Genomic DNA, 25,405 nt, shown 5'->3' on the forward strand with positions numbered 1-25,405 from the left:
CAACCTTCAACGAAGGTAAGCCCATTTACGCATGTCTTTCGAACGGCCACCCAACCGTGGGGAGGACATGCAGACTCCACACAGAAGGCACTCGAGCCGAGAATCGAACATATATATATATATATATATATATATATATATATATATATATATATTACATCTGTACATACAAACACAGATTTCCTATGCTGGGAACCGCTTACACCTGCCGCAGGCACACTCATCTATGCTTACTGTGTGCTACATATGTTTACTGTCGCTTATTTATGTTTATTTGTGCCTTATACATTATGACAATACCACCTTGAAAGGAACTGGTTAATAGTCCCATGCGATACACACGTTCACCTTTACATGTTTAAATGTCGGCTTTACAGAAGAGCAACATTAACTCCACAAGGAAAATGATACGTACTATTGTCGACCTTGAATCGTGAATGCCTTTCCATTAGGCGGATGCTCTAACCACTACACCATGTATACCCATGGTGCATAGTTACCCGAACACATGCCTCATCACTTTACTTACACAGCAGGCATCCATTTACCTGTTGGGAAACAAGCACTACTACACGTGTCATTCCCTATTCCCTACTGCTCTGGACTCGTGCCGCATGTTGACTCACTCCAAGGATATTCAGACCACTACAGCCTATAGTCTTGGCACAAACATGTGTTTGATTGTCAGGGTGTTCATATGGTCTTCTGGGCTTAGGCTTGTCTGACTGGGGACCAGGACTGCCCTGTACCTAGTTGAAAGTCATACTTAGCAAGGGGAGATCGATCGTTCCACTTTTAGCATTCTACCTGTGGTTGGGGATGCAGAGGTGTGCACACCAATGGCCATCCTGATATATAACAGCACTAACTATTATGGGGATTTCCTATATTTTGACCATGTTCATTCTTCATATCTACACAGTATATATATATATATATATATATATATATATATATATATATATATATATATATATATATATATATATATATATATATATATATATATATATATATATATATATATATATATATATATATATATATATATATATCGGTCTATACATACACATGCATATACACCTACATGCTCATTTACATTTCCCATACCGTTGAATCACCACCACCTACCGTCACGCATACACGCTTGCATACCTACTTACGTCTCGGGTTGCCACCTTTTCATATGGCTAAAGCGGAGCATTTTCGGGACACACATCAGATTTTACAGGCCGACACATACCCTCGGTCAGTACAAAGGTTAGAACTTTACTTATTTCCCTAAATGAATGCTTATTCTTGTAGTGGTTTGTTTGCTTCATCTGTTTCTTGTAACTTTGAATATTTTACATAAATAACTGTTTTATGCAACTGTTACATGATATATGGGACATACTTCCTATCACAGGACATTTGCCATTGCATTATATTTGGTCTACTAACAAAAAAAGGACTGTCCCTCACAAGGTGGGGCAGGTGGTAACCCTACTTACGTCTGCTTTACAGCGCCTTAAGCACCCTATATCCGACTGCCACTATGCGAATGTGTAAGGTATATATTCCCGATAATGCACGTGGGGAGATGTGCATCATGGTCAGGTGTTTAATCCCGGGTTGTAGATTTTGCAGGACCGGCTGGAGGCTGAGCAGTCTTGTGGACAGCTACTGCTCATACAACTTGTGTCCAGATGTATACAGGACTGGACATCGTGTCGGGACACCAAGTCTAATGTTTAGAACAGATACATATCCCATGAGGGATATCCAAAAATTGTGGGGAACGATTACCATCTTTGCTTTACGGCTGTAAGGTAGGGTTATACATGCAAGGGATACATAGTTTGCAATCCTGAGAATGCCTAGGGTGAGACTGCCTACTAGATATGGGTAGGGGTCACTATGTGCAGATATGTACGCGCCTATCTAGCAGCCCGAGTATGGCTGGTTTTGGTGGACGTTCAGGAAGGGGGGGTGGTGTGCTGTGAAGGGGATGATGGGTATTCCATTATGTATCCAGGTGTGTTGGGGTTGGATGGCTCAGTTCAGGCCAGACCATTATGTGGGTAAAGTTTCTGTACGTGTGTATTGCACATTTTTATGTTCACATGTTTTTGGGCTTGTATTGCGGATGTGTATATTTGTTCTTTGGTTATCTTCCTGATTTACACACCGCTCCCTCTTAGACCTCCAGTTCACCTATTGTGCATCCAACCCAGTCTCCCATTGGCAATATATTACATTACCCGTCACCTCCCACCCCCATACTCCACAATCAACATTCATCCCTTCTCTAGTTGATGGCCCATGGCACAGTCAACAGAACACATTGCGTACACTACATATCTCTGGGACCAATATGGTTGTGAGGTCTACACTAACATTTCAAATCAACCACATGCTGTACGTCACGCACACAGGTACTCTCAAATACTTATCTTTCATGACATGGTAGGTAGACCCAGGTAATACCCATTCATCTATCGGCCGTCCTGGCAAGGATGTCTTGGATCGCGAATGGGCAGATATTGGTAGGGTTGCCACCTTTTCATATGACCTGGATGGGACATTTTCGTGGCACACATCTAAGTTTACAGGCCAACACATACCCACGGTCATTACAAAGGATAGTACTTTAGTTTCATGCCTACATATAAGCTTTTATTGTTGTGGCAGTGTAGTTGCTTATTCTGTTTCTTGTAACATATAGGTATTTTATATACGGACATACGTACTGTATGGAACTATTTCATAACATATGGGACATAATTATGTCCTACTATCGCAGGACATTTCACATTTACAATGAATTTGGTATGGACATATCTGCCTAGAGGGGGACTGTCCCTCACAATGTGGGACAGGTGGTAACCCATACCATTGGGCTAGGTTTGGCAATTGGCGGCGTGCTAACATGATGCGTTTCGCTTCCACTTGGTATAACTAGCGACACTACAATGGAATACGGGCACGGGGTTTTAAATATCTTTGTTCAAGGGACGGGGACTCAATATTCAGCTAAGTGCCTTTGTGTTTACTTCTTATTGTGGTGCTCGCAAGTTGTCTTGTATGCTTTGCATACACTTCTGTATCCATGGACACTGACGGGAGTGATTACTATTGGAGGCAGGCTGTACTAGTCAGCATTTTAGGTTGCGCGTATGCAGCCGACATGATCACGCCTCCGTGCAGCACTTGGACATGCCACCTGCACTCGTACACGTTTCCTATGCACTTGGCCGTTACGGCAGTGCGCCTTCATTAATATGCATGTGGTGCTGCTGCGCCATCTCTACGCCGCACGGTCGGCGCAAGGCTAATGCTGTCCTTGCGCCGAGCTTCATGAATCCCGGGGAAAGAGAAATTTGTGAGAATCATGTACTCTGTAGTACCTGTCAGGTTTTCTAGGAGCTGGTGGTAAGGTGTCAGGAGTAAGACTGGACTCCAAGAAGACATAGTCTACAATATCCAAGACAGGGGGTACAGCTAGAGGCCTGTGCTGAGGCAAATCTAAAAATTCCCTGAGTCTCTTTTTGGACTGAGGATAGTCCTGGCATTCCCAGCGGAAATGCTCTCTTAAGGTATGCAAGGTTTCACCAAAAGAGAAATCCTCTGGAGAGGAGGCAGAGGGAATGGATTCCTCTGCATCTGAATCCTCATAGGTAGATATGGGTATGTCCTGGTAGTCGGAAGGATCAGAGTAATCAGACTCCTGGTCTGTAGAATCAGAAGGAAATTCAGTTCCTTATCTTTTGGCAGGGCAAGGCTGGCTTCCCCTAATTAGAGTAATAAGGTCTTCAGCCATTCTAAGCATTTGTTTTTGTGGCATGGGAGGATGAGCATGTGCTTCGGACATCGGTTTTCCAGGGGTAGTGCGAACTCTGGGCCTGAGAAATGTGGTAGTTTTAGTAGGAAATGAAGTTGTTTGTTTAATATGAATATCGGTAGGTCAGAATACACTCTCAGAAGCCGGTGCCTGCACAGCGGCTCCGCACCTATCCAAGGTAGAGACATCCGCAGGTTCCATAGTCAAAGAAGCATCTCACGGCATACTGAACTTCGAATGGGTCTCAGCAGAGGCCTGAGACTCTGTTGTAGCAGGCATCAGGGGCTGCAAAGGTGCCTCACTGTGTACCGGCAGAGTGGCGCCAAGCTTAATGGAAGCGTTGTCGGCAGTTTTTGACCTATGCGTTTTTTCTCTGTCTTTGTGCTTTTTCAGAAGATCAGTAGTCGGATGCCTTACCAAAGCCATTTCGGAATACGGAGAACGAGAGTGAAAGAATTTAGCTACAAAAATAGCCCGATGACGAATGGTTCAGGCGTTAAACAAGGCACAAAACCGACAGCTAGGAACGTCGTGGTCTGGGCCTAAACAGGTGATGCAGTAAGAATGAAAATCTATGTGCGGTATTTTTTTTCCACAGGCAAGACAATTGTTAATTTTTTCCGATATCGGTTAGAGCAAGAAAAAAGAATTCCCAACGGGGTACTTGGCTTTAGAAGACTTCGGGTCTGAAACTCGAAAAAACGAAAATTTCAGATAGAGCCCGACTGGCACTTGGGAACTGCTTCTGCTTCAGGCTCCTTCTCGGCAAGAAAGACTGATGTAATGGCGTCGGCTGCATCATGTTTTATACCCCTGAATACCTGAGGTCATGGAAGAGGTGACAGCATCCGACGCAGAAATCCCAAGACTCTGGTATTCGGGCCGAATGAGGGCAGGTAAAGGCAATATTAGCGAAAACAAATCCAGAATATTTTTACTTCAAGTGGGTTCTGATCCAGTGAAGTACTACTAATGAAATCCAGGAATCTCCGTTCATACCCTATGCTAGAGGTATAGGTGTTCCTGTCCATAGCTGCTGAGCAGTTAAGATCACCTAGGATTACAGAGTTAGTGCTTACAGGACTTTTTTTTTTTCTAAAACTGACAGGAATCTAACATGATCATCTGGAGACATGGAGAGAGTTCTGTAGCATGTCATAAGCTGGCAGTTTGTTTTGTCCATGGTAAACTGAAGTTCCAGAGCTCATTTTGTGGGTCTCTGATTATCATTCTGGATGACATACGATCCTCGACAACTATGGAAACACCACTGCAGTTTCCACCTGGCTTGAAGACATGGTAAGAACAAAAGCCATGTAGGGAGGGAGTGCTTTCTTTACAATTAAACCACGTCTCTATAACTACACTTACATGGACATGCTCCTGATGCTGGAGTATAAGATCAGACAAGTTATTTTGAGGCTCCTGACTTAATGTGGTCCTGTTTAAGGTTTAAAGAACTTTGGAAGTTGGGATGTCCATTTTTATTTACTTATTTATACTGGTTTAGCAGGGTAGTGCACTGATCTCAACAGACCATTTGCAGGTGCAGCTTGAGTGACTAAGAAACCACATGAAATAAACAAAACATATTTTGACGGTGCAGTGGTGCAGCAGTAGCATTGTTGCCTCACAGCAAGAGGTTCTCTGGTTTGATTCTCGCCTGGAGTGCCTTCTGTGTGGAGTCTGCATGTCCTCCCTGTGTTCTTGTGGGTTTCCTCCCATGTTACAAAGACATGCATCTGAACTGTTTCTCCCCAGGCCTCCGCTGAAAACTGGATTCATTCCAAATTGGACTTTCCTGGTTAATAAATGTAAAATAAATAAATAAAATAAATAAATTACAAATATTTACAGATACAAGGATATGCTATAAAAGTATATTTACAGATACAAAATTATGCTACATTTAACTTAAAAAGGAGTCAAAACATGGAGATGAAACAATGGAATTATGCTTAGCACAGCTTTTTGGATAAGACTAACATAGCTTATGAATATACGAAGATATAGTCAGACATTAGAATAGGCACGTGAGAACACTTGCAAGAAAGGATACCATGGGAAGAAGGCAGAGAGAGAGAGAGACATGCAGAGGGAAGAGGAGTAGAAAGGAGAGATGCAAAAAGAGGGCGGCAGGTAGGATGAATGAGAAGCAGTAAGTGAAGGGATGACAAGATGAGATGAGATGAGATAAGGCAGGATGAAATACAGAAAATGGGTGTGTAAAAGAGCTGCAGGACTCTTGGTTGACCTGTTTGAGTGCAGCTGCACTTTCTTTGGGTGAAGATGTGTTCTTTGATCTCTTGTCTGAAGTCTGAGTACAGCTGGTTGATTCTGACTGAGACTGGAATGGAGTCCAATAGTTTAGGTGCCAGAATGGAAAATGCATGGTCAGTGCAATGAAGTTTACTTGTTTGAGTTAGTAGGATGGGGGTGAGATTGAGAGATATCCCTGAGATTGTGTGTGTGAGGGGTTAGTGAAACTTTATGAGTAGGAGAGGAAAATGTCTTAGGAGAAAGGGCTTTGTGAGTTAATGATTCTAGTAGGAGGTAGCCCTTAAATGTACTTGGAGCCATTTAGCTTTGGCGAGTGTTAGGCAGTGGTGTTCACTAATAGGGGAGTTAGTAATGAACCGACATATTTTATTGGAGATGGTTTTCAAGGTGGTGGCATTTGTTCTTTGAGGCTGCAGCTACTGTGGGCAGTCCATACTCAAGTTAAGATAAGAGTATTCCATTGCCTATGGCAGCTTTGGCTGGCTTGGACAGAAGGGGTGATAGCTTGTTTGCACACGTTAGTAGTGTGCAGGTAGTGTGTAGCTGAAAGTTAAGAGACTGATCTAGTCAAATGCAAATGTATTTGAATGATGTGGCAGTTTCTGTGGTAGTACTGTTAACCATTAGATGGACTTCAGCTTAAAAGGCACTGGGGCAGCAAGAGCTTTTGCCAGTATGTGGAAACCCTTGAACAGGTGATGTAGGCTATCCCTCATCCTATCATCATCTCATACCAGGCACACACTTTCTGGAATGACACACAACAGCTATTAAAAACCAATTGTTAAAACTGATCATCTTTTCTTTATACAGAGGCATCATTCCTGAAGAAGGAAGGATTCCACATGGGACCAGAGTGTCAGCTCCATCCTCTCCCAGGATGCATCCTTAATAGTATGAACTATCAGGACCATTAGGAATGATATTTAACCACAGCATCCAAGGAAACTTCAATGCAAGTGACTGGAGGACTGCAATGGTTATTCCACTGCAGAAAAGTGGATCATCCATAAACCTGGGGAATTACTAACCCATATACCTGCCTAGCCTGATAAGCAAAGCTATGGATTCAATTATCATGGATATCCTAAATAACAACACAGGTAACCTACAAACATTGGACCTAAATCAGTTTGATTTGTAAAGGACATGTCTTGATTCTCAGCCTGGCAGACTTCTTCAGGAAGGTCAAAAAAAGTAATGGAAGAAGGCAAAATGGTGCATACTGCATACCTTGACCTGGCCAAGACATATGATACAACACTTCCTTCAGGAATTGTAAAAATGTTCACTAAACTAGGTATAGACCCTTAAATCCCCCACTGGATAGCCAGCTGGCTTACAGGCAGGACCCAAGAAATCAGACTAGGGGATCTTCCTCCACGAAAAGGGCATTTATCAGTGGGGTGCCTCAGGGCTCAGTGCTGGGGTTGCTCCTGTTTGGCACGCACTTTTGTGATGTCAAGGCTGATGGCAAGAACTCTGGCTGACCAAGTCCGCAGATGACTGCAAACTGGGTGTAGTCATTCAATCACCCCAAGACATAAATATCCTTCAAGAAGGCCTGACACAGACTAATAACTGGTTCTAGAGTTATGATCTAAAACTCAGTGCCAAAAAGTGCATCGTAGTACCTTTCGGAAACACGGCCACTCCAGCAAAATATTGCACTGACAATACACCCCTAAAAATAGATTTGGGAGCACATGTAGACACTGATCGGGCATTTGGCCATCATGCATCTAGTGTAGTGAGGAAATCATTCTGTGTTGCACAACTTATAAGAAAAAAGTATGGCATCTAGTTCCAAACATGTAATCGTTCAGCTGTATTTTGTTCTCATAAAACCAGTCATCGAGTGCAATGTTCCCTTGATATGTACATGGCCTGGCATATGCAATAACTGAAGCATCCTCAGAGATTCCTTTAAAAAAAGAATACGTGGAGTAGAAAACAGGTCTTAGGTGGCCCATCTCAAAGCAGCAGAAATTAAGGGTATTCAGTCTCTTATAGGCTGCAAACAGCTGACCTAATCCTAGCCTACAAAGCATCCTCCAATTCAGCTGTAATGGACCTATTGCACATCCATAAAAAAAATAACATCAGAAATGCCTGATCAAGGGACCTAAACCTTGCCTGCAACATAAATCCGACATGCTGGAATGACAGATATGTGTCTCAGAGGCCCCCCCTTTTCTGGAACAGGCTTCCCTTCCATGTGAAGTAGACTGCATCCCTACATTTATTCATGCAAAGCTTGGATTAGTGGATGGGGACCATACATATACTCATGGTGTGGCACCTTTGTCTCTATTAAAGAGTGGAAGCTTGAAAATGCTTGGCCATGCATGCCCAAGTATATATATCCCCACAAAACCCTTAGGAACAAAAAGCTATTAAGTTTTACTGAAAAGCATGGCTTGGCATAAAAATGCCCCTTGGGTTATTTGCCTAGTATTTGATGATTCAGTGCATGCCCCTCAAAGTTTTACAGCATGTCCTTCCCTCCCAGGTGGATTACCACCATGTCATAGTCATACATTTCTCAGGAAAAGGTTCTGAGGACCCCTGTAATATTTGTGATCCTAGCACCAAAAAGGAAGCAGTAACTCTATCCTTTTCTATCCTGGTGAATGGGGAATTGGACACCTAACACATGAGTCACCAATTAATGCATTCTTACCAGAAGCTACTTTATTACTTCTCAGGGAGAAACTTTGTTAATGGTGACTTGCTTCAGGTGTGCATGAAGTAGGTGAGTTCAGAGATTTCTACTGAGCTCTATTCCTACAAGTTCTCCAGCAAGTACTTTTTTTTTACGGCATCAGCATGTGATCGTTTAGTGTGTTCTGTTTGAAAATGTGGCAGTAGTTGAGCTGAGGGAGTACCTATGTGATGCTCATTCTGTATTAATGTTGGTGAGAGGGATGCCTCTATATTACCTAAGTTGGTGAGAGGGATGTCTCTATATTAGCTAAGTACACCACTCGGAGGACTTCCAAGTTTAGTGAACACAGATCAACAGCTTAATTTCAGCTCTCCCACTGTGAAGAAATAAACTGAGAGATCAGGGCTAGTAATTCTGCCAGTTTTAGTAAAATTCAGTTACTAGGTAGTAATACATTGTCTGGATGTCATTAAAGAAGAAACTTAGACTGAGAGAAAATCAAATAGAAAAGTTGAAGAGAAAACACTGGGAAGAATCCTGCAGCTGTTCAGCAAAATCATTTCAAGCTCCAGCTTTGGTGCAGAGATGGCTTCCAGTAATTTAGAAGAAAAAAATAAATCAAACGTGCTCAGAGTGGAATAAAATAAATGAAACAATGAAGCAGTACAACAACTCAAATTACAAAAGGCTGGGAAAATGAAAGAAGCTTTAAACAACTATTTATATGAACTCCTAAAACTGCAAAAATCAGAGGCTGAAATGAAGAAAAATGTGGGTGGGTATGAGACTGCTCAAGAACAGGTGTTTCAAAAATGGTAGACTTGGAGGACAGAGCACACAAAGAAAAGCTGAGATTTTCTGATGTACAACAGAAACTGGAAGGAACATACTGCATTCATTTTATGAAAGCATAAATAAACAAATGTACTGGTAGACTGTAATAGGTTCATATGTAGGTACTAGGCTATTGGCCATAGGGCCTATATAAGCCTAGCCAAAAAGGTACCCTGGCTTTCGCCACCCAAGAAAATTATTTTCCTGTGCCCCTGTTGAGCAAAGCCACAGAGGTGATCCCCAGGGTAAATTTCCTATTTCCCATCCAATCATCAAGATTTTTCTTAAAGAGTGCTAATGAGGAGCTTTGTTTGATATAGATAGGTAGTTTGTTCTAGAGTACGGGAAGTCACTGGGATAGGAATCTATCCCTCCAGCATGTTCAGTTTATTGTGGTGACAAGGTTTATGTCCCTAGGTCCCTAGAGCGTGTAGCTTGGAGGGATTGGGATTTCTTTAAGTGGAGCATGTCCAACAGCTCTGGGTTTGACATAGCTTTGCATGTTAGGCAGAGATCGCTTGTGAGTAGGCGATATGTGACGAAGTAAAGCTGGAGTTTTTTGAGACGGTCTGCGTAGGGCATCTACTTGAGGCCGGTAATCCACTTTGTGAGGTATTTCTGTGGCCTTTCCAGTTGTTGTAGAAGTCTTGTGAGGTACATACCAAAAGGGGCATTGTACTCTATAATGGGTCTAATGAGTGATGAGTAGAGGGGAACTATGACCTCTTTTCTCCTGGATGAGTACAGTTGTGTACACTTACCATAAATGTAGATGTGTGAGTGTATTCACTGCTGTAGTCATTACATCTGGGTTATCTGCTTGCGGGTAGCCCTCAGTCGGCCTGATTAACAAAGTCTTGGGTCCTGCATCAGTTGCTGTCCCTTCTTCCATGACGTCAGGTCGTCAGGGGTATAAAACATGCAGCCGACGCCATTACATCAGTTTTTCTTGCCTCAGATGTCAGGTGCCCCCCTAATGGGAAGCAATTAAATATAAATGTACAAAGATATACCTCCAACAAAAAAGCAAATATACCAAAAAGGCTGTTAAGCATAGTAAAGGAAAGTAGAGGTATAGTCAAAAGAAGTTAGGGGGCTAGAGGGAGGGTAACCAGGACTGCAACAGTGAATACTCTCGAACATCTACATTTATGTAAGTGTACACAACTGTACTATGTTCTATGTGTTTCACTGTTGCAGTCATTACATTTGGGTAGATTCCCAAAGCTATGGTTGGGAGGAGGAATTTAGATAGCATTAGGGCCAGCTATAAGGCCCTGCAAGACTGCAGTGGCAAAACCAGCTCTGGATTTAGAGAAAATTGACAAGTGATAATGCTTGGTGAAAGTATGTACAGAACTCCAGGAAGCAGCTTCTAGGATGTCCCTGGTAGGGACGCCTCTGAGAAAGGCTGTAGAGGTAGATGCAGCCCTGGTGGAGTGAGGTCTGATCCCCTGGGGGATAGGATTTCCATGGTGCTTACAGCAGAAATTAATGCAATGGCTTATCCATTTAGAAATGGTTTGCTTTAAAAATAGCCTTCCCCTGAAGTGATTGCTAAAAGGAAAGCTGTTTTCCAAGAAATTCAACACAAAATAATCCAAAAACAACACCTGAAGATCAAGCTAAGAGACGGCACCCCACCGTCTGAGCTATGTTTATAAAAAAGCAGCGAGATGACAACGGCTCGAACAAGGCTTAGCGTTTAATGACAATACATCAATAGAAACTAATCCACAGTACAATACAGTTAAGCTCTTGCATCTGCATAAGCAGACTTCCTCAGAACAATAAACACAGTTTGAATTCTTCCTTTTAAAAACTTTTTGACGCCAATAATTCATCTTAATATTTAAAGTGCTAGTGCATATATTCCAGTCACCTCCTCTTATTATGTTTACTAAATTTAATTAAAAACAATATATTAACATCAAATTACAATACTTTGCTCTGATTTAAGAAATATGTAAAAACACTTAAATAAATTCTTGTTAAAACGCCATATAATATATATGTATGTATGTACTAATTACATTACTATACATACTTAATATCTATATAAATAAACAAAACAATATTCAATACATCATAGTAACTTTAAAACTATTAATACATTGCTGTACAAATCACTTATATTTATCTAATATTTTAATTCTTTATTGCAACAACAGAAAGGGTTCAATAGATATATAATCATTGATACCAGGTTCCCTGGTTGCATCTGTCCGTATTGGCCATACACTTTCTCTTTTACTTAGCAAAGCTTTATAATTACTCCCTCGGGTAATAAAATTAACCTGATCTATTATAGCAAACCTAAAGCTATGTTTTTCGCCCTGTTTACTAATATGTCTATAAAGTGCATTCTTTGTATCTTTAACCTTTATTTTATACAAATGATCATATATGCGTTTTCTGAATTGTCTTTCAGTCTTGCCTACATAAAAGGCAGAGCAGGATATGCATTTTGCCAGGTAAATACTATTGCTGCTGTACATCTCAGGTAGCTTAGTGGTAGGTTACTCTGAGGATAGTGTACATGGTTGCGGGTTCTAATCCTGGAAGGGGTTATTATTTTACCTCTCAGAGTAGGCACTGGTAGGGAAAGTGTAAATAACACACATTTAAGTGGTTGTAAGCAGGTTTGCCCGTGGACTGAGCGACGTTAAGCAAAATGAACCTATACCCCAGAGGTCATCTCTGTGTCACTACTAGACAGAGGCACAGTAAACTAAACCCTAAATGGGCGTAGTATTCTCATCCTAAGGGGTGGTGAAAGCCACACACACTCTGGCTAGTCTTATAAATGCCCTAGGGCAGATAGCCTAGTACGAACCTATGAAACCTATGAACCTATGTTGCAATTTCCTTTTCTAAATTTTACGTAGGTCTTGTTTATATCATCCAGTCTGCACCCTTCTGTTTCATTTATAACTGGACACTGGTTACATGACCCACACCTCCTAGTAGCTTTATTTATTTTACAACCTTTGGTGTCCAATTTGCCTTGTTGCAAAAGTCTCTTAATATTCTTACCCATCTTATGCACAAAACATGGTCTTTCACCCACTACTTCTTTCACATCAACATCTACTGTTAAGGTGTTCCAATGTCTTGCAATAATATTTTTAATTTCATTCACGTAGGGTGAATACGTCAATGTGCATACTGTATTAAAAGGTAACTTATCACAATTTCCATCCCTTACTTTAATATTATTCAACTCAATACCCAGTATGAATGGATACTTTTTACCCCATTCATTTATGACATACCTTGAAACATCGGTAAGCAACCATCCTGCATAACCCCTATTAGCAAACATAGAGGTAAATGAATTTAATTTCTTTTTCCATAACCTCAAATTTTGAAGACATTCAAGCCACCCTTATGCATTGTCCTTTAAAAATGTTTTTTAACATTTGCCTAGGGTGGTTACTTGAGTATTCCAAATACCCATTAGAAAACGTGTCCTTCCTATATATTTCAAATCCCTGTAGTATCTGTCAGGTTTTCTGGGAGCAGGAGGCGGGGAATCAGGGGCCAAACTAGATTCAGAAAAAGCATCATCAACAATGTCTAGTACAGGAGGAACAGCTTAAGGCCTATCTTGAGGTAGGAGAAGGAAATCCCTAAGCATCTTTTTTGAATCAGAAAAATCCTGGCTTTCCCAGTTGAAATGCTCCCTTAGAGTATGTAAGGTTTCCCCAAAAGAAAAATCCTCAGGAGGGGAAGCAGAGGGAATGGAGTCCTCTGCATCATAATCTTCATAAGTAGATAAGGGCAAATCCGGATCATCAGAAGAATCAGAAACAACAGAATCCTGATCAGGAGATTCATAATCAACTTCAGTCCTAGGCCTCTTAGAAGGCAGGGGTGGCTACCCCTGATTAGAGTTATTAGATCTTCAGCCATTCTTATCATTTGTTTTTTAGGCATAGAGGCCTGAGCATGTGGCCTGGGCATCGTTTTTTATGCATGGATCGAGATTTAGGCCTAAGTAAAGAAGGAGGCGTCAGTTTAATATGCAAGTCCGTAGGCCTGAATCCACCCTCAGAAGCCGGTGCCTGCACAGCGGCTCCAGACCCATCCAAGGTAGAGACATCAGTGGGTTTCATAGGTGAAGCATCTTGTGGCATACCGGACTCCGAATGGGTCTCTGTAGAGGCCTGCGAATCAAAAGTAGCAGGTATCAGGGTTTGTGAAAGTGACTCAATGACTACCGGTGAACTGGCGACTGGCTTAGGAGAAGCGTCGTCGGCAGTTTTGGACCTCGGCGGCCTGTCTCTGTCTTTATCTTTGCATTTTTTCGGAATCCCGGTAGTCGGAAGGCTAACCGACAACATTTCTGGACAATTAAACCGAGAACCGAAATACTTAGAGGCGAAAATATACAGACGACGGATAGTGCGCTGATTAAATAAAGCACAAAACCAACAGCAAGGTACATCATGGTCAGGGCCTAGACAAGGAATACAATACGAATGAAAATCTTTATGAGGTATTTGTTTTCCACAAGCAATGCAATTATTAACTTTTACTGACATAGGTAGGGAGCAAGAAAAAGTTTCCCCAATGGGGTACTTAGCTTTAGTTGAAGACTTCGGTTCTGAAACTCGAAAACGAAAATTTCAGGAGTCGGCCGACCGGCACTTGCGAACTGCTTCTGCTTCGGGCACTGCACGGCAAGAAAGACTGATGTAATGGCATCGGCTGCATGTTTTATACCCCTGACAACCTGACATCATGGAAGAAGGGACAGCAACCGACGCAGGACCCAAGACTTTGTTAATCAGGCCGACTGAGGGCTACCTGCAAGCAGATAACCCAAATGTAATGACTGCAACAGTGAAACACGAAGAACATCCTTTTGTGATGAGGTGTGCCACATAGAAGGATTTCCTGACTACTGTGGTGAAGTTATTATCAAAGGAGAGACTACTGCCCACCTGTATCCCAAGGTCTCTTATCACACTTTCGGTGTTAAATACACTACCACCTATGTGGCAGCTAATGGGTACAGACTTTTTACCAAAGGGGATAACAACACACTTTTTGGCATTGAGCTTGAGACCATGGCTTTGACACCAGGCATCTGTGTCAGTGAGGCTCTTTTGTAGGATGTCCACACTGTTAGGAGTTTCGATTATGGCTCCTAGTTTGCAGTCATCTGCGAACTTCATTAGCCAAAGACCTTCTGTCTTAGCCTGTACTTCAGAAAAGTAGATACAAACAGGAGAGGACCCAGGATTCAACCCTGTGGTACTCCACTTCTCATTGGTCTGAAGTCGGATTTGGAGTTTGCTACTTTCACAGTGTGGATTCTGTCAGTGAGCCAGTTGACAACCCATCTTGTGACATTAGTTTAGTGAGTTTATCTATAATTCCAGAGTGGGGGATGGTGTCAAAAGCCTTGGCAAGATATAGATAGGCTGTGTGAACCACATTAACCTCATCTATGGCTTTGCTGACTGCTTCAAAGAAGTCTATCAGGTTTAGGAGACATGATCTGCCTTTTACAAACCTGAACTGGGTGGGGTCCAGAGTTTGGAGATTACCAATGTCTTTGTTTATACGTTCCATGATGATACGTTCCATGGCCTTACAGACCAGGCTCGTTAGGCTAATGGAGCAGTAGTTCCCAGGGTCCGTGGTGACTCCCCCATTGTGGAGTGGGATAACCATTGCTGTGCGCCATTCAGTGGGCACAAAGCCTGAGGTGAGGCTATGATTGAAAATGGTGCTTAGGTGGGGTGCCAGTTCATTCTGTAGTTCGTGTAGAATGCAGCCTGGGATGTTGTCAGGTCCCATGGATGCTGTATTCCTGGCTTTGGAGAGTGTGGTTTTTAACCTGTGCAGCCGTGATTACAGGAACTTTGCATTCTTCTGGTATAGGGATGGGCCCTTTAGGGGGTGAGAGGGGGTAAAGTTAGCACTGAACCTATCTGCCAGGATGTTGGCAATATCTGTTGGTTCTGTATATTCAGTAACATTGTGCTGTAACTCAGAGCAGATCTGAGTGTTGCCATTGAGATTCTTGACATAGTTATAGAATGCTTTGTGACAGTCTTTAGAATTAGTGGCAATTTTGTTTTTGTAACTAGCTTTGGAGGATTTTATGAGGGATCTTAGCTTCTTACTGAGGCTGACCAGGGAGTTCCTCCAATCATGGGATTTTACTCTTTTTTGCAACAGTTTCTTCCTTCTGTTGTAGAGTTTGTTTATGGTAGGGGACCACCAGATTGTCTTCCTTTTTTTGGAGGATAGAATCTTGGTTCTGTTAGGGATAGCACAATCCATGCACTCATGTAAGTGCTTATAATGTGCATTTGTGTAGGATTCAGCAATTGTACCTCTATTGTTCGTCTGCATGGGTGTCGTGAAGTTTTCCACTTTTGTCTTAAGAAGCATAAAGTTGGCTTTGGAGAAATCTTTTACGGTGGTTTCCCTAATGGGGGGTGGGGGCGGGATGTGGATGTCTAGGGTGATTAGGTTGTGGTCGGATCTCACCAATGAGGAACTGACTTCTGTTGTGGAACACCGGTCGCCCATGTTGGTAATGACCAGGTCTAGGATATTGCTGCCCCTGGTGGGGGTGTGGATAAGTTGGTCCAAGGTGTTGGGAGTTTATGAATTCCAGAAATCATTGAGCAAAAGAGTTGGTACATGAGTAGTTTTCCTAGTTAATGGTGGGGTAGTTGAAAGTGCCCATTATTAGGGTGCTGGGTTGTACCCTAATATTTTCTAGTGTATCAAGAAATGAGGAGTGGGAATCCTGGGGCAGGGTGGGGGATCTGTAGCAAGTTACAATTTGGATTGTAGTCTTGTCCAGAGTTAGCTGCACTTGGATAATCTCAGATGTATTATGCTGAGCAACTAGCCTGGAGGTGTGGATATCCTTAATGAATATGGACACACCTCCGCCTTTAGTGTTTGGGTCCAGGTTAGGTGGTCGAAAGGTGTGGTATGAATTATAGCCTGGTAATGCAGGGGTGCTCTCTGGAGCCTTGAACCAGGTCTCTGTCACTGCACAGATGTTGATGTTCTCCATTTATCCAGTATTGCAAATGGACTGGTATTCCACAGCAGAATTTGTTAATTGAAAGGGCACATTGTGCATATGCTCCAAACCTGGCCATAAGAAAGTAGCCAAGACCTGTATTACAGTAAAGGTGCAATCATACCAGCAGAAAGAGTTGATACTAACAAAACTGTGGCAGAAGGGCAAAGTATTAAAATTAGAGGCAGTAAATTGTATAAAATGATTCACTATACACCATGCAGAAGAGAAGGAAATTTATCCCAGCAATCAAAGAATGCCAAGAGGCAGACGTGAGATTTAAGCTGCTGTATCCAGCTGTCTTCAGAATATTTTTGTTTTCCTGGAGGATAAAAGTAATTTTTTTGATGCATACAGGTTAAGGGGAAATATAAATGTCTGTCAAACAAAAAGCGAGCCATCAAACAGAACTGGAATCTGCTTCTCATTCTTCTGATAATAAAGCTCACAGAGAGACTTTGCTAATGACACATTTTCAAATGTTTCAGAGGAAATGCTTGAGAGACAGGAAAAAGCAAAAGAGTTGACAAGAAAAATTAAAGTGCCTTGGACATGAACTGGTGTCTGGGGTTAGGAGATGTTGATGAACAAGTAGAAGACCAGTAACACTGCAATTAGTGAACAAATGTGAGATTAAAAAGCATCAATTACATTTGTGAAATATAGTTCTACAAGAAAAGTTGTCTGACAAAGATTGGACTTTTGTTGACTTCGGTAAACATGTACAGGGACTGAAAAGCATATACCCCCACTTTGTGTCACTAATGTTTGGAAGGACACTAAAAAGAAAAAAAAAAAGAAAAGAAATGTAAGTAAAACAAGTTTTGTTCTTAACAGTATTTGTGTAAAACATTTCATGATATAAACTACATGTTCCATAGCAGATCATTTTCAGTGATTGTAGAATGTGATAGATACTAAAGTAAACATGTATTTTTTTTTCTTTTTTAGTTTTAAGAAATGTAGGCATTACAATGTAAGAGGAGAAGAAATGAAGAAATGCTGAACAAAGTATTTTTAAGTTAATATGCTGTAATCTTGGGCTGTTTGGATGGGGGTGGGGTGTAAAGGTGCACTGATTATAATATATGTAGAAAATGGCAGCAATTAACCTTCTTTTTCCAGAATAAGGACTAAAGTTTCCAATATGGCCTTGAAACCTGGCTAAACAAGCTGTTTTAGTTATAGAAAAAAAAGTGATAATGAAAATTACAGTTTAAATGCTTGAAAAACAGTTCCAGAATCAGAAATTGAATAATAAAATCAAGTGCAATGTATTTTTTTTAGTTTCCTGATCTACAGATAGTCCAAACAAATCACTAATTTAGGTTAAAAATATCTCCAAACCAGTACATACAGGTACAGTTTCAGAGTAGTCTAACCAAAAGGTGAGTAGGCTTAAAATGTACACCTTACAATATTTCAGTGCAGTCATACCAGTCATTACGGCCCATTTCTTTTTGAAACAGCTATACTTTATGCCTTTAAGTCTTAGTCCCTAAAGTCTGCAATTCACCTCAACACCCGCATTACAATTACAAATGCTCTTATATTTAATCATAAGACAACAACAGGACCAAAAAGAAAGCTTAAGAAAATTTAACAGAACTTAGAGGGTACTAAAACTGAAAAAGCAGGAATGAAATTGATCACTAACTGCTTTGGTAAGTTTCTCAGGCAAATTTGCTGTTTCTCTTCATTTTTGTCTTTTCATTAATCATAACTTAAGGGCAACAATGTTTTTAGGTCCATCTGCATAACCAACTTACTAAAATCAGAGTTTCTATTCCTGATCCAGCTGTACTGTAGGATAAAGCTGATCTGCCAGCACATTATGCTCCCCTGAAAGACAAACAGCTGCCAAATTAATGCTGGCATACCATATCAAACTACAATGCCAAAGGTATCTTGTACAGCTGGTAAGCAGATATTCAGCCCTGCTTCTTTATATACCACATGATCAGAAATAGAATTAGTGGGATTTCCATATCAAAGAGGTACATCAAGTGGACCCAGCTCTAACTGCAAAGTGAGACAAAGATCTCTCACCTTTTCCTACTGACCACTAAGTCTTAAAGAACTGAAAACAAGGAATGCAATCACCAAGTGTCCCAAAAGAGTCTCTTAAAATAATGAATAAGTTATCACCAAACATACTGCGGTCAATGCTGAAACTGACCACTGTGACCCAGTTCACCACCCTAAACAAATAAAATAAACAGTAGCTGTCACAAGATAGATGCAGAAGGAAATGTGGTAAATTCTGTAAAATCCTCTTAGTACCATCTCCATCCCAATTACTGCTGTACTGTGCTGTAGCTCTCAAATAAGGAAGATGCTGAAATTAATACCTGCATACCCTAAGTAGGACGAATTAGTCATATTTCAATGTATGTGTGTGTGTGTGTGTGTGTGTGTGTGTGTGTGTGTGTGTGTATGTATATATATATATATATATATATATATATATATATATATATATATATATATGTGTGTGTGTGTGTGTGTGTGTGTATATGTATATGTACAGGACATCTGAACTTTATTTGGGGTTAGTCAGAGTCTCTCTAATTGGTGGCAAGTGTGTACCTAAGAAAACTGAATGCTGTAATTAAATCAAAAGGTGCTTCAACAAAGTATTAGTTTAAGGGTGTGCACACTTATGCAACCAGATTATTGTACGTTTTTTTTTATTTTTTTATATTTTTTCCCCTAACAGATTTGTTTGTTTTTCAATGGAATTGTACAGGCTATAGGTCACATTAAAGGTGGGAAACGTTTTGGAATGATTTATTGGGGTCTCATTTTTTATATCACAAAAACCTGGCATTTTAAAAGGGTTGTGCAAACTTTTTAAATCCACTGTGTGTGTGCGTGTGTGTATGTATATATATATATATATATATATATATATATATATATATATATACACACACACACACACACACACACACACACACATACATACACACGACTCAGGCAAAAGGCACTATAGGTACATCAAGGGGAGTATCAAAATAAGTGCAGATGGCACAAAATATATCAGAGGTACAGTAAGCACTGTATTATAGCACCATCAGCAGAATGCAAAGCAATGTTAAGGTCTTAGATGATATCTAAATGAATGAAGTCTTTATTACGTGAGTAATTTCCAGTGTCATGTACAATTTTTTTTTCCTGTAAAGTAACTATTTAGCATAAGAATCCCATGGGAGAAAACTATAAAAAAGAATAACTTAGACTGCATTATTACATCTGAAGAATGCAGCACTCCACCGTAATACTCAAAAACAGTCATGTTTTTTATTCTTCCAAAAAAATTACCTTTTTCTATTAAGTATTTATGAGAAACACATTGCATTACCTGAATCATCAAATGTGTCAGTCTTACACTGCAACTCCCACTCAAAATTCCACACTCTGAGATCGTTTCCTCCAGACAGCCATAAAGAAAGGTGTTCTAGAACAATTAAACACTGCAGAAGTAAACAAAGAATCAAATCAGAAAAAATACATGGCAGCATTAAACATAATCACAAGACTTGCTGCCATTGTCTGCCAGAGCAATGGTTCAGTACAATATTCAATACAACCATTTATTATAATTACTGTTCTGACATACAGTATTAACATTTTATCTGAAAGGCCACTGAACATTGAGCTCATTTAGAAGGCAATAAAGTACAGCAGACACAAAAGGAACTGTACGCCTGACAGCATTTAACACATATATGCATTCTACAACTTAGATATGGATTAAACAATGTAATAATGCTCTGAAGAAAGTAATTTCTGTGGTCCCTAGTGCCTTCAAGTCACTACAACAGACTGCTGGCTGCAGTACATTAATTCACAAGATTAAGGCTGGGTGACAGAACTCCCATGTTCAGCATGCTGCTGGGTGTAGCTTGTGGTCTATATCTAACCCACTAGTTCCCCACTCCTCTGGTGAGATAAAGTAATGCCAAGTTGGAAAAGCAAGAACCTGCTTCTACTAACATGCCCCATTGTGAACATTGCTTGCTAAATGTAAGCTCTTCAAGTCTTCACCCAGGGGCTGCTAGAGAGGGCACTTCTCCTCAATGACAGATACACAATGACCCTCTCCCGACAAGAGCTAACCACTTGCTGTTGAATTTCCTCCCCACCATTCCAGATGGTTGTCATGTACATGGTTTACAAGTTAAAAAAACAGCTACCACAAAGGCAGGTAGGAACTATTTCTGTGTTATCAGGCTGAACTCAACAGAATGTTTTTCAACATAATGAATTCTGGTGCACTCCTGCCATGCATATGTGACATGTCTGACTGCTGCTGTCAATGACTACTTGCCCAGTTTACGAACAAAGCTGGCAGCTTTGAGTTTTTTCAGAAAAGTGACATCCAAGGTATATGCAGGTACGTATGAAATACTTGGAAAAGACAGCACTATCAGTTCAATGTACATATTGAAAGAATAGTCTTTTTTTTCCATCATGCATTTTGCCACTGTAACTGCCAACTATCAAGCCTCCTCAGCTGGACTCAAATTCATTTTTCAGAGCTGTTTGAAGGGGAGCCATAATTTAATCAGTCATGGGGACTGCTTATGTCCTTGCTGTCATTACCAGTAATGGGGACATTTATTACGTACCCTAATTGTTCCCCCGAATAGGAGGAACATCTGATCTGCATCATCATGAAGGCAGCAATATCTTTACCTACACAAATACATTATCCCATACACTTATTCAGTAAAGGTGACCTTCAATCAGTGGCTTGATGTGTCATACACAAGTCCAAAGATTGCAGGCTTGCCTCTTCCATCTAAAAAACTGCTATAAACTGTGACCAGCTTCACCCCCCTCACTCCCTAAGATGGACAAGCCCCTCCCTGCCAGCTCTGTCAAGTGCCTGTGCTGCTGATCATCATAGTCAGGGCTTTAAGCCTTTATTCTAACAGGGCTGGCATATTCCAAGATTAAACATTTGTCAGCAAACCTGGGCGGATGATATCTTTGAAGTGACCTTTATAATTTTCTGTCTACTGCATATGGCTTGAAATAAATCATTAAAACAGGCTGAGAAATACAAATATTTGATCTTGACATGTCAGTCAAAATATATCCAATGTCAGGAAACAAAACGTGGTTGCTTGAGAACTAAAAAAAAATAACAGCACTGTAAATATTGTGCTTTATGCAAACATCAATCCTACAGCACTGCAATACAAAGTAAATACCAAACCTCAAATTAAAGGAAAACAAAACAAAGTTTTTGAACAATATAAACTCTTACAATAAAGATGTCTGCAATATTTAATGAGTAAGGACATCTGGATAAAGAAACATTTTCAGTATAAAAACTCAGTCTTGTCCATAGGTTTTTACCACTGGTTCATGAGTTGCTGAACAAGCTTATGGCCTACTGGCCATCAAGAAGGTTACCCTATGTTGGAACTTATGGCTACTTCTGCGGTCTTGAAAGTAGGAATTAAAAAACTCACTAAATGAGAGGGGGAATTTATCCATAGATCTGAGAAACTTTGAGGTACAAGGTTGTCATGTTTCATGGTACAGTTGATATTAATGTTTACTGATGCTACATGAAAGACTGGATTCATTGTACCAAGGAGGTGTTGTGAGCAAATGTTTTCAAATATTGAGGGGTCTTGTATGATCTGTATGTTCAGTCATAAGTCAGGGTCCTCTAACAAGGCAAAGAAAAGAAACAAAAAAAACAACATAAGGAAAAAATGGAGCTTTGCTGTAGTTTTTCTTTGGAAGACAAACCTCAAAACTCTTTGTTCTTTTTGCACCTTCTTCAAAGCACACTACATTTTGTGTGAATAAATTACAGAAAAGAATACAAATATTCTACAACTAGTTTGGTGACAGCTGTATAAAGGCCAATAACCGAGGCTCCAAATGGGGATCAGGTGGGTAACACCATCTGTTTGCTGAAACCCTACCCCATAATAATTGCTGACCATCAAGGATTTTTATATTTTGATAAAGTTTTGCTTGTTGCCCAGTAACAGAGTACAAAAGCCAGTGTGCCCCCCCCCCCCAAGTCAGGAACACATTTTTTAACATTAAAAGCAAGGCCATTTCTGCTATGCCACTCACATGCAATTTTTTAAATAAACGTGGGTACTTACGTATTATCGCAACCACACACTGTCAGAATCATGGCAGTCTCGGCTGGAAGTTACTTTACTTTTATTGGAACGTTGTCGAGAATGCCGCGAATTCTGACAGATGAAAAACATATTAAAAAAAAGCCATTAACTAGAAAATCAATGCGTAGCAAAAGAAAACAAAAATAATAGAAGCATAACTTCTATTTTGGTGCTTACATATAACTGTTGTACCCTGCTGTGAAACTGAAAACTCCACTACTAAGATCAAGATATCATACAAGTAAAGCTGTTTTCCCTCTCAGCTACACTTTGAACAGCAGAGACCAGTAGCAGTTTAATACACTTTGAGAATGTAATAGTGTCTGTAAAACAGACTGGTCAATAATGGTGTTGATTACATTACGTTTAAAAAAATAATTTAAACTTCTCGAGAAATAAGCAATCGATAGGTACAAGAATGACCAGTTAGATACTTTTTATAAGGTTAGCGGTAATCATGCATAAAGTAATCAGATAACAGTGTATTAGGTTTTCCTTTAGTGACTGTCATGTTTGGTAGCGTACATGGGTGGGAGGGGCTAAGATTATAAAAAATACTTGCCATTTTCTTTTTGACCACAGAAGACTAAATTTTGTATGGAACTTAATAGGTTACTGTTTTATATATTTCTTTATGTGTAGTCTAGACATGCAGCAAGCAAACTTCTACAGATGTGGGGGTGAAAAGTACTAACGTATTATGACAACCACGTACTATCAGCATTCACGGCATTCTCAGCAAAACTTTATTTAACTGAGAACGGAATGTTGCCCAGAATTCCTTGAATACTGACAGTGTGTGGTTGCGATAATACGCAAGTACCTAAACATGTTTAGTGGTTGATTCATATAATAGTATAAGATATGTTATTATTCTTATACAGCATTTCAAATGCAAACATTGCTTAAAACTGTATTAATTTCATTTACACCTACTTTCAAACTTCTAACATTAAATCTAAAAATTCAAAACCAACTATATATGCTATTTACATCTGTTGTCTGCAACCATTGCATGGCACTTTTATTACATTTGTTATTTTAATAAAAGCATAAGGAATGTAGTAATACATTTGTCACCATTGCTTATAATGAATTACTAGAAGAGTTCAAAGTCTCAATCAAGTGTAGAACCTTGGGTCATGGATTTAATTCTAAATTCTTTGAAGATGTCCTCTGTTCTCTGAGGCTCTGTCTAATGTTGTGTGGGTACTTCTTTATTATATCAGCTTTGTAGATATAGTTACATAAGAAAGTAGAAATATGTACTTCAACCGAGCACTGCAAATATGCCAGAATAAAGCCTTACCTTTCCACAAAGTCACCATTAATGTCAAATATCAACAAAACAGTACTTTAGGGGAAGTACTACTGTCAGTAAGGGACAGCTAAAATTCATTTCTACCATTTAGGTTACTGGGTCAGACACAGCCAAGTTATGATTCCCCCTCCCAATTAACTTTGTTGTAAAGCACTGAATTAAGAGGCCGGATTTTCACATGATGTTTACTTAAAGAAATATATACAGTGCATGCACAATCATCAAATTTTTGGCAGCTCATCTACCAATAAGCAGTGATAAAATATCATTTTCTTAACTGCAGGGGGGAATAAAGGTTAAAATTCTATACATTAGCAATGATGGGTGGATGTAAGTCACTGCAATATGAAACTGCTGTCATATAAAATGATTTTCTACATCAGTCTATCCAATAACACTAGAAATGGATTCTGCCTGTCATCCCACCAGAATACACACAGACTTTACTGAACGAGTCAATGAGGACTCGTTTGCCGACCAAATCTGGCAATTAATCGCTGTGTTTACTCTTTACGTAACTATATCGCCAACACCGCTACAATAAGGAAGTAACATTGTGTGCAATGTTAAGGTGTTTAAAGAGAGGTGGTGTCAGAGAGGTTAGAGACAATGCTCCCAAATCTGCAGTCACCTACATACTTGGTAAAACAGACATTTAGTCAGGTTTTACACCTGAGAAAAAGACGCTAAAAAGGAATAACTCCCCACGGTAGATCTTTGAGGGACCCCATTGGTAACAGGACATGGTCAGGTCAGGATTCCTCCCATTCTTAGGTGCAATATACAAACATGCATAGTATCGAATGCATTAGCCAGACAGAGGAAAGCTGCACAGACACTTACAACTTTAGCCACATCAGCCATCACACTCTAAAAAAAACTTTATAAGATTAAGCATAAAGAAGCTACATTTGACAAAGCTATACTGAGTTAAGAAATGGAGGAGGAGGTTTTCTGAGCCTGTCTGAATAAGTTCCAAGACAATTCTTTCTATCACAGTGCACAACATGCTTATAAGGCTAATCAGAAAACAATTATCAGGCTCTGTGGAATGGTCCCCTTAAAGGCTGGTGTCATAACAGCCTGCTTCCACATGTCAGGGACAACCAAGGTATGATTTTAAAGCTTAAGAATGCTCATTAGGTGTATACCAAGCTGCTATATACACTCAGCAAATACTGGATACAATGCAGTCTAACATTATCAGTAAGTGACTTGGGTGTTTAACTATTTTTTTTTCTGAAACTAGTAACATTTT

General features: G+C 40.2%; 1 protein-coding gene across 3 annotated transcripts in view; it reads right to left on the minus strand.

Moving 5' to 3' along the window:
• Positions 1–25,405, minus strand: part of WDR41 (WD repeat domain 41) — a 1,028,182-nt gene that overhangs the window by 568,746 nt on the left and 434,031 nt on the right. For all 3 annotated transcript variants that reach the window (XM_044063698.1, XM_044063697.1, XM_044063699.1), the window contains one exon: positions 20,030–20,141. In XM_044063698.1, coding sequence (XP_043919633.1) covers positions 20,030–20,141 — 112 coding nt within the window. The remainder of the gene's footprint in view (positions 1–20,029; positions 20,142–25,405) is intronic.

The sequence above is a fragment of the Protopterus annectens genome, chromosome 2.part2 (genome assembly GCF_019279795.1).
Source record: "Protopterus annectens isolate FY-2018-M chromosome 2.part2, PAN1.0, whole genome shotgun sequence".
Classification (NCBI taxonomy): domain Eukaryota; kingdom Metazoa; phylum Chordata; order Ceratodontiformes; family Protopteridae; genus Protopterus; species Protopterus annectens.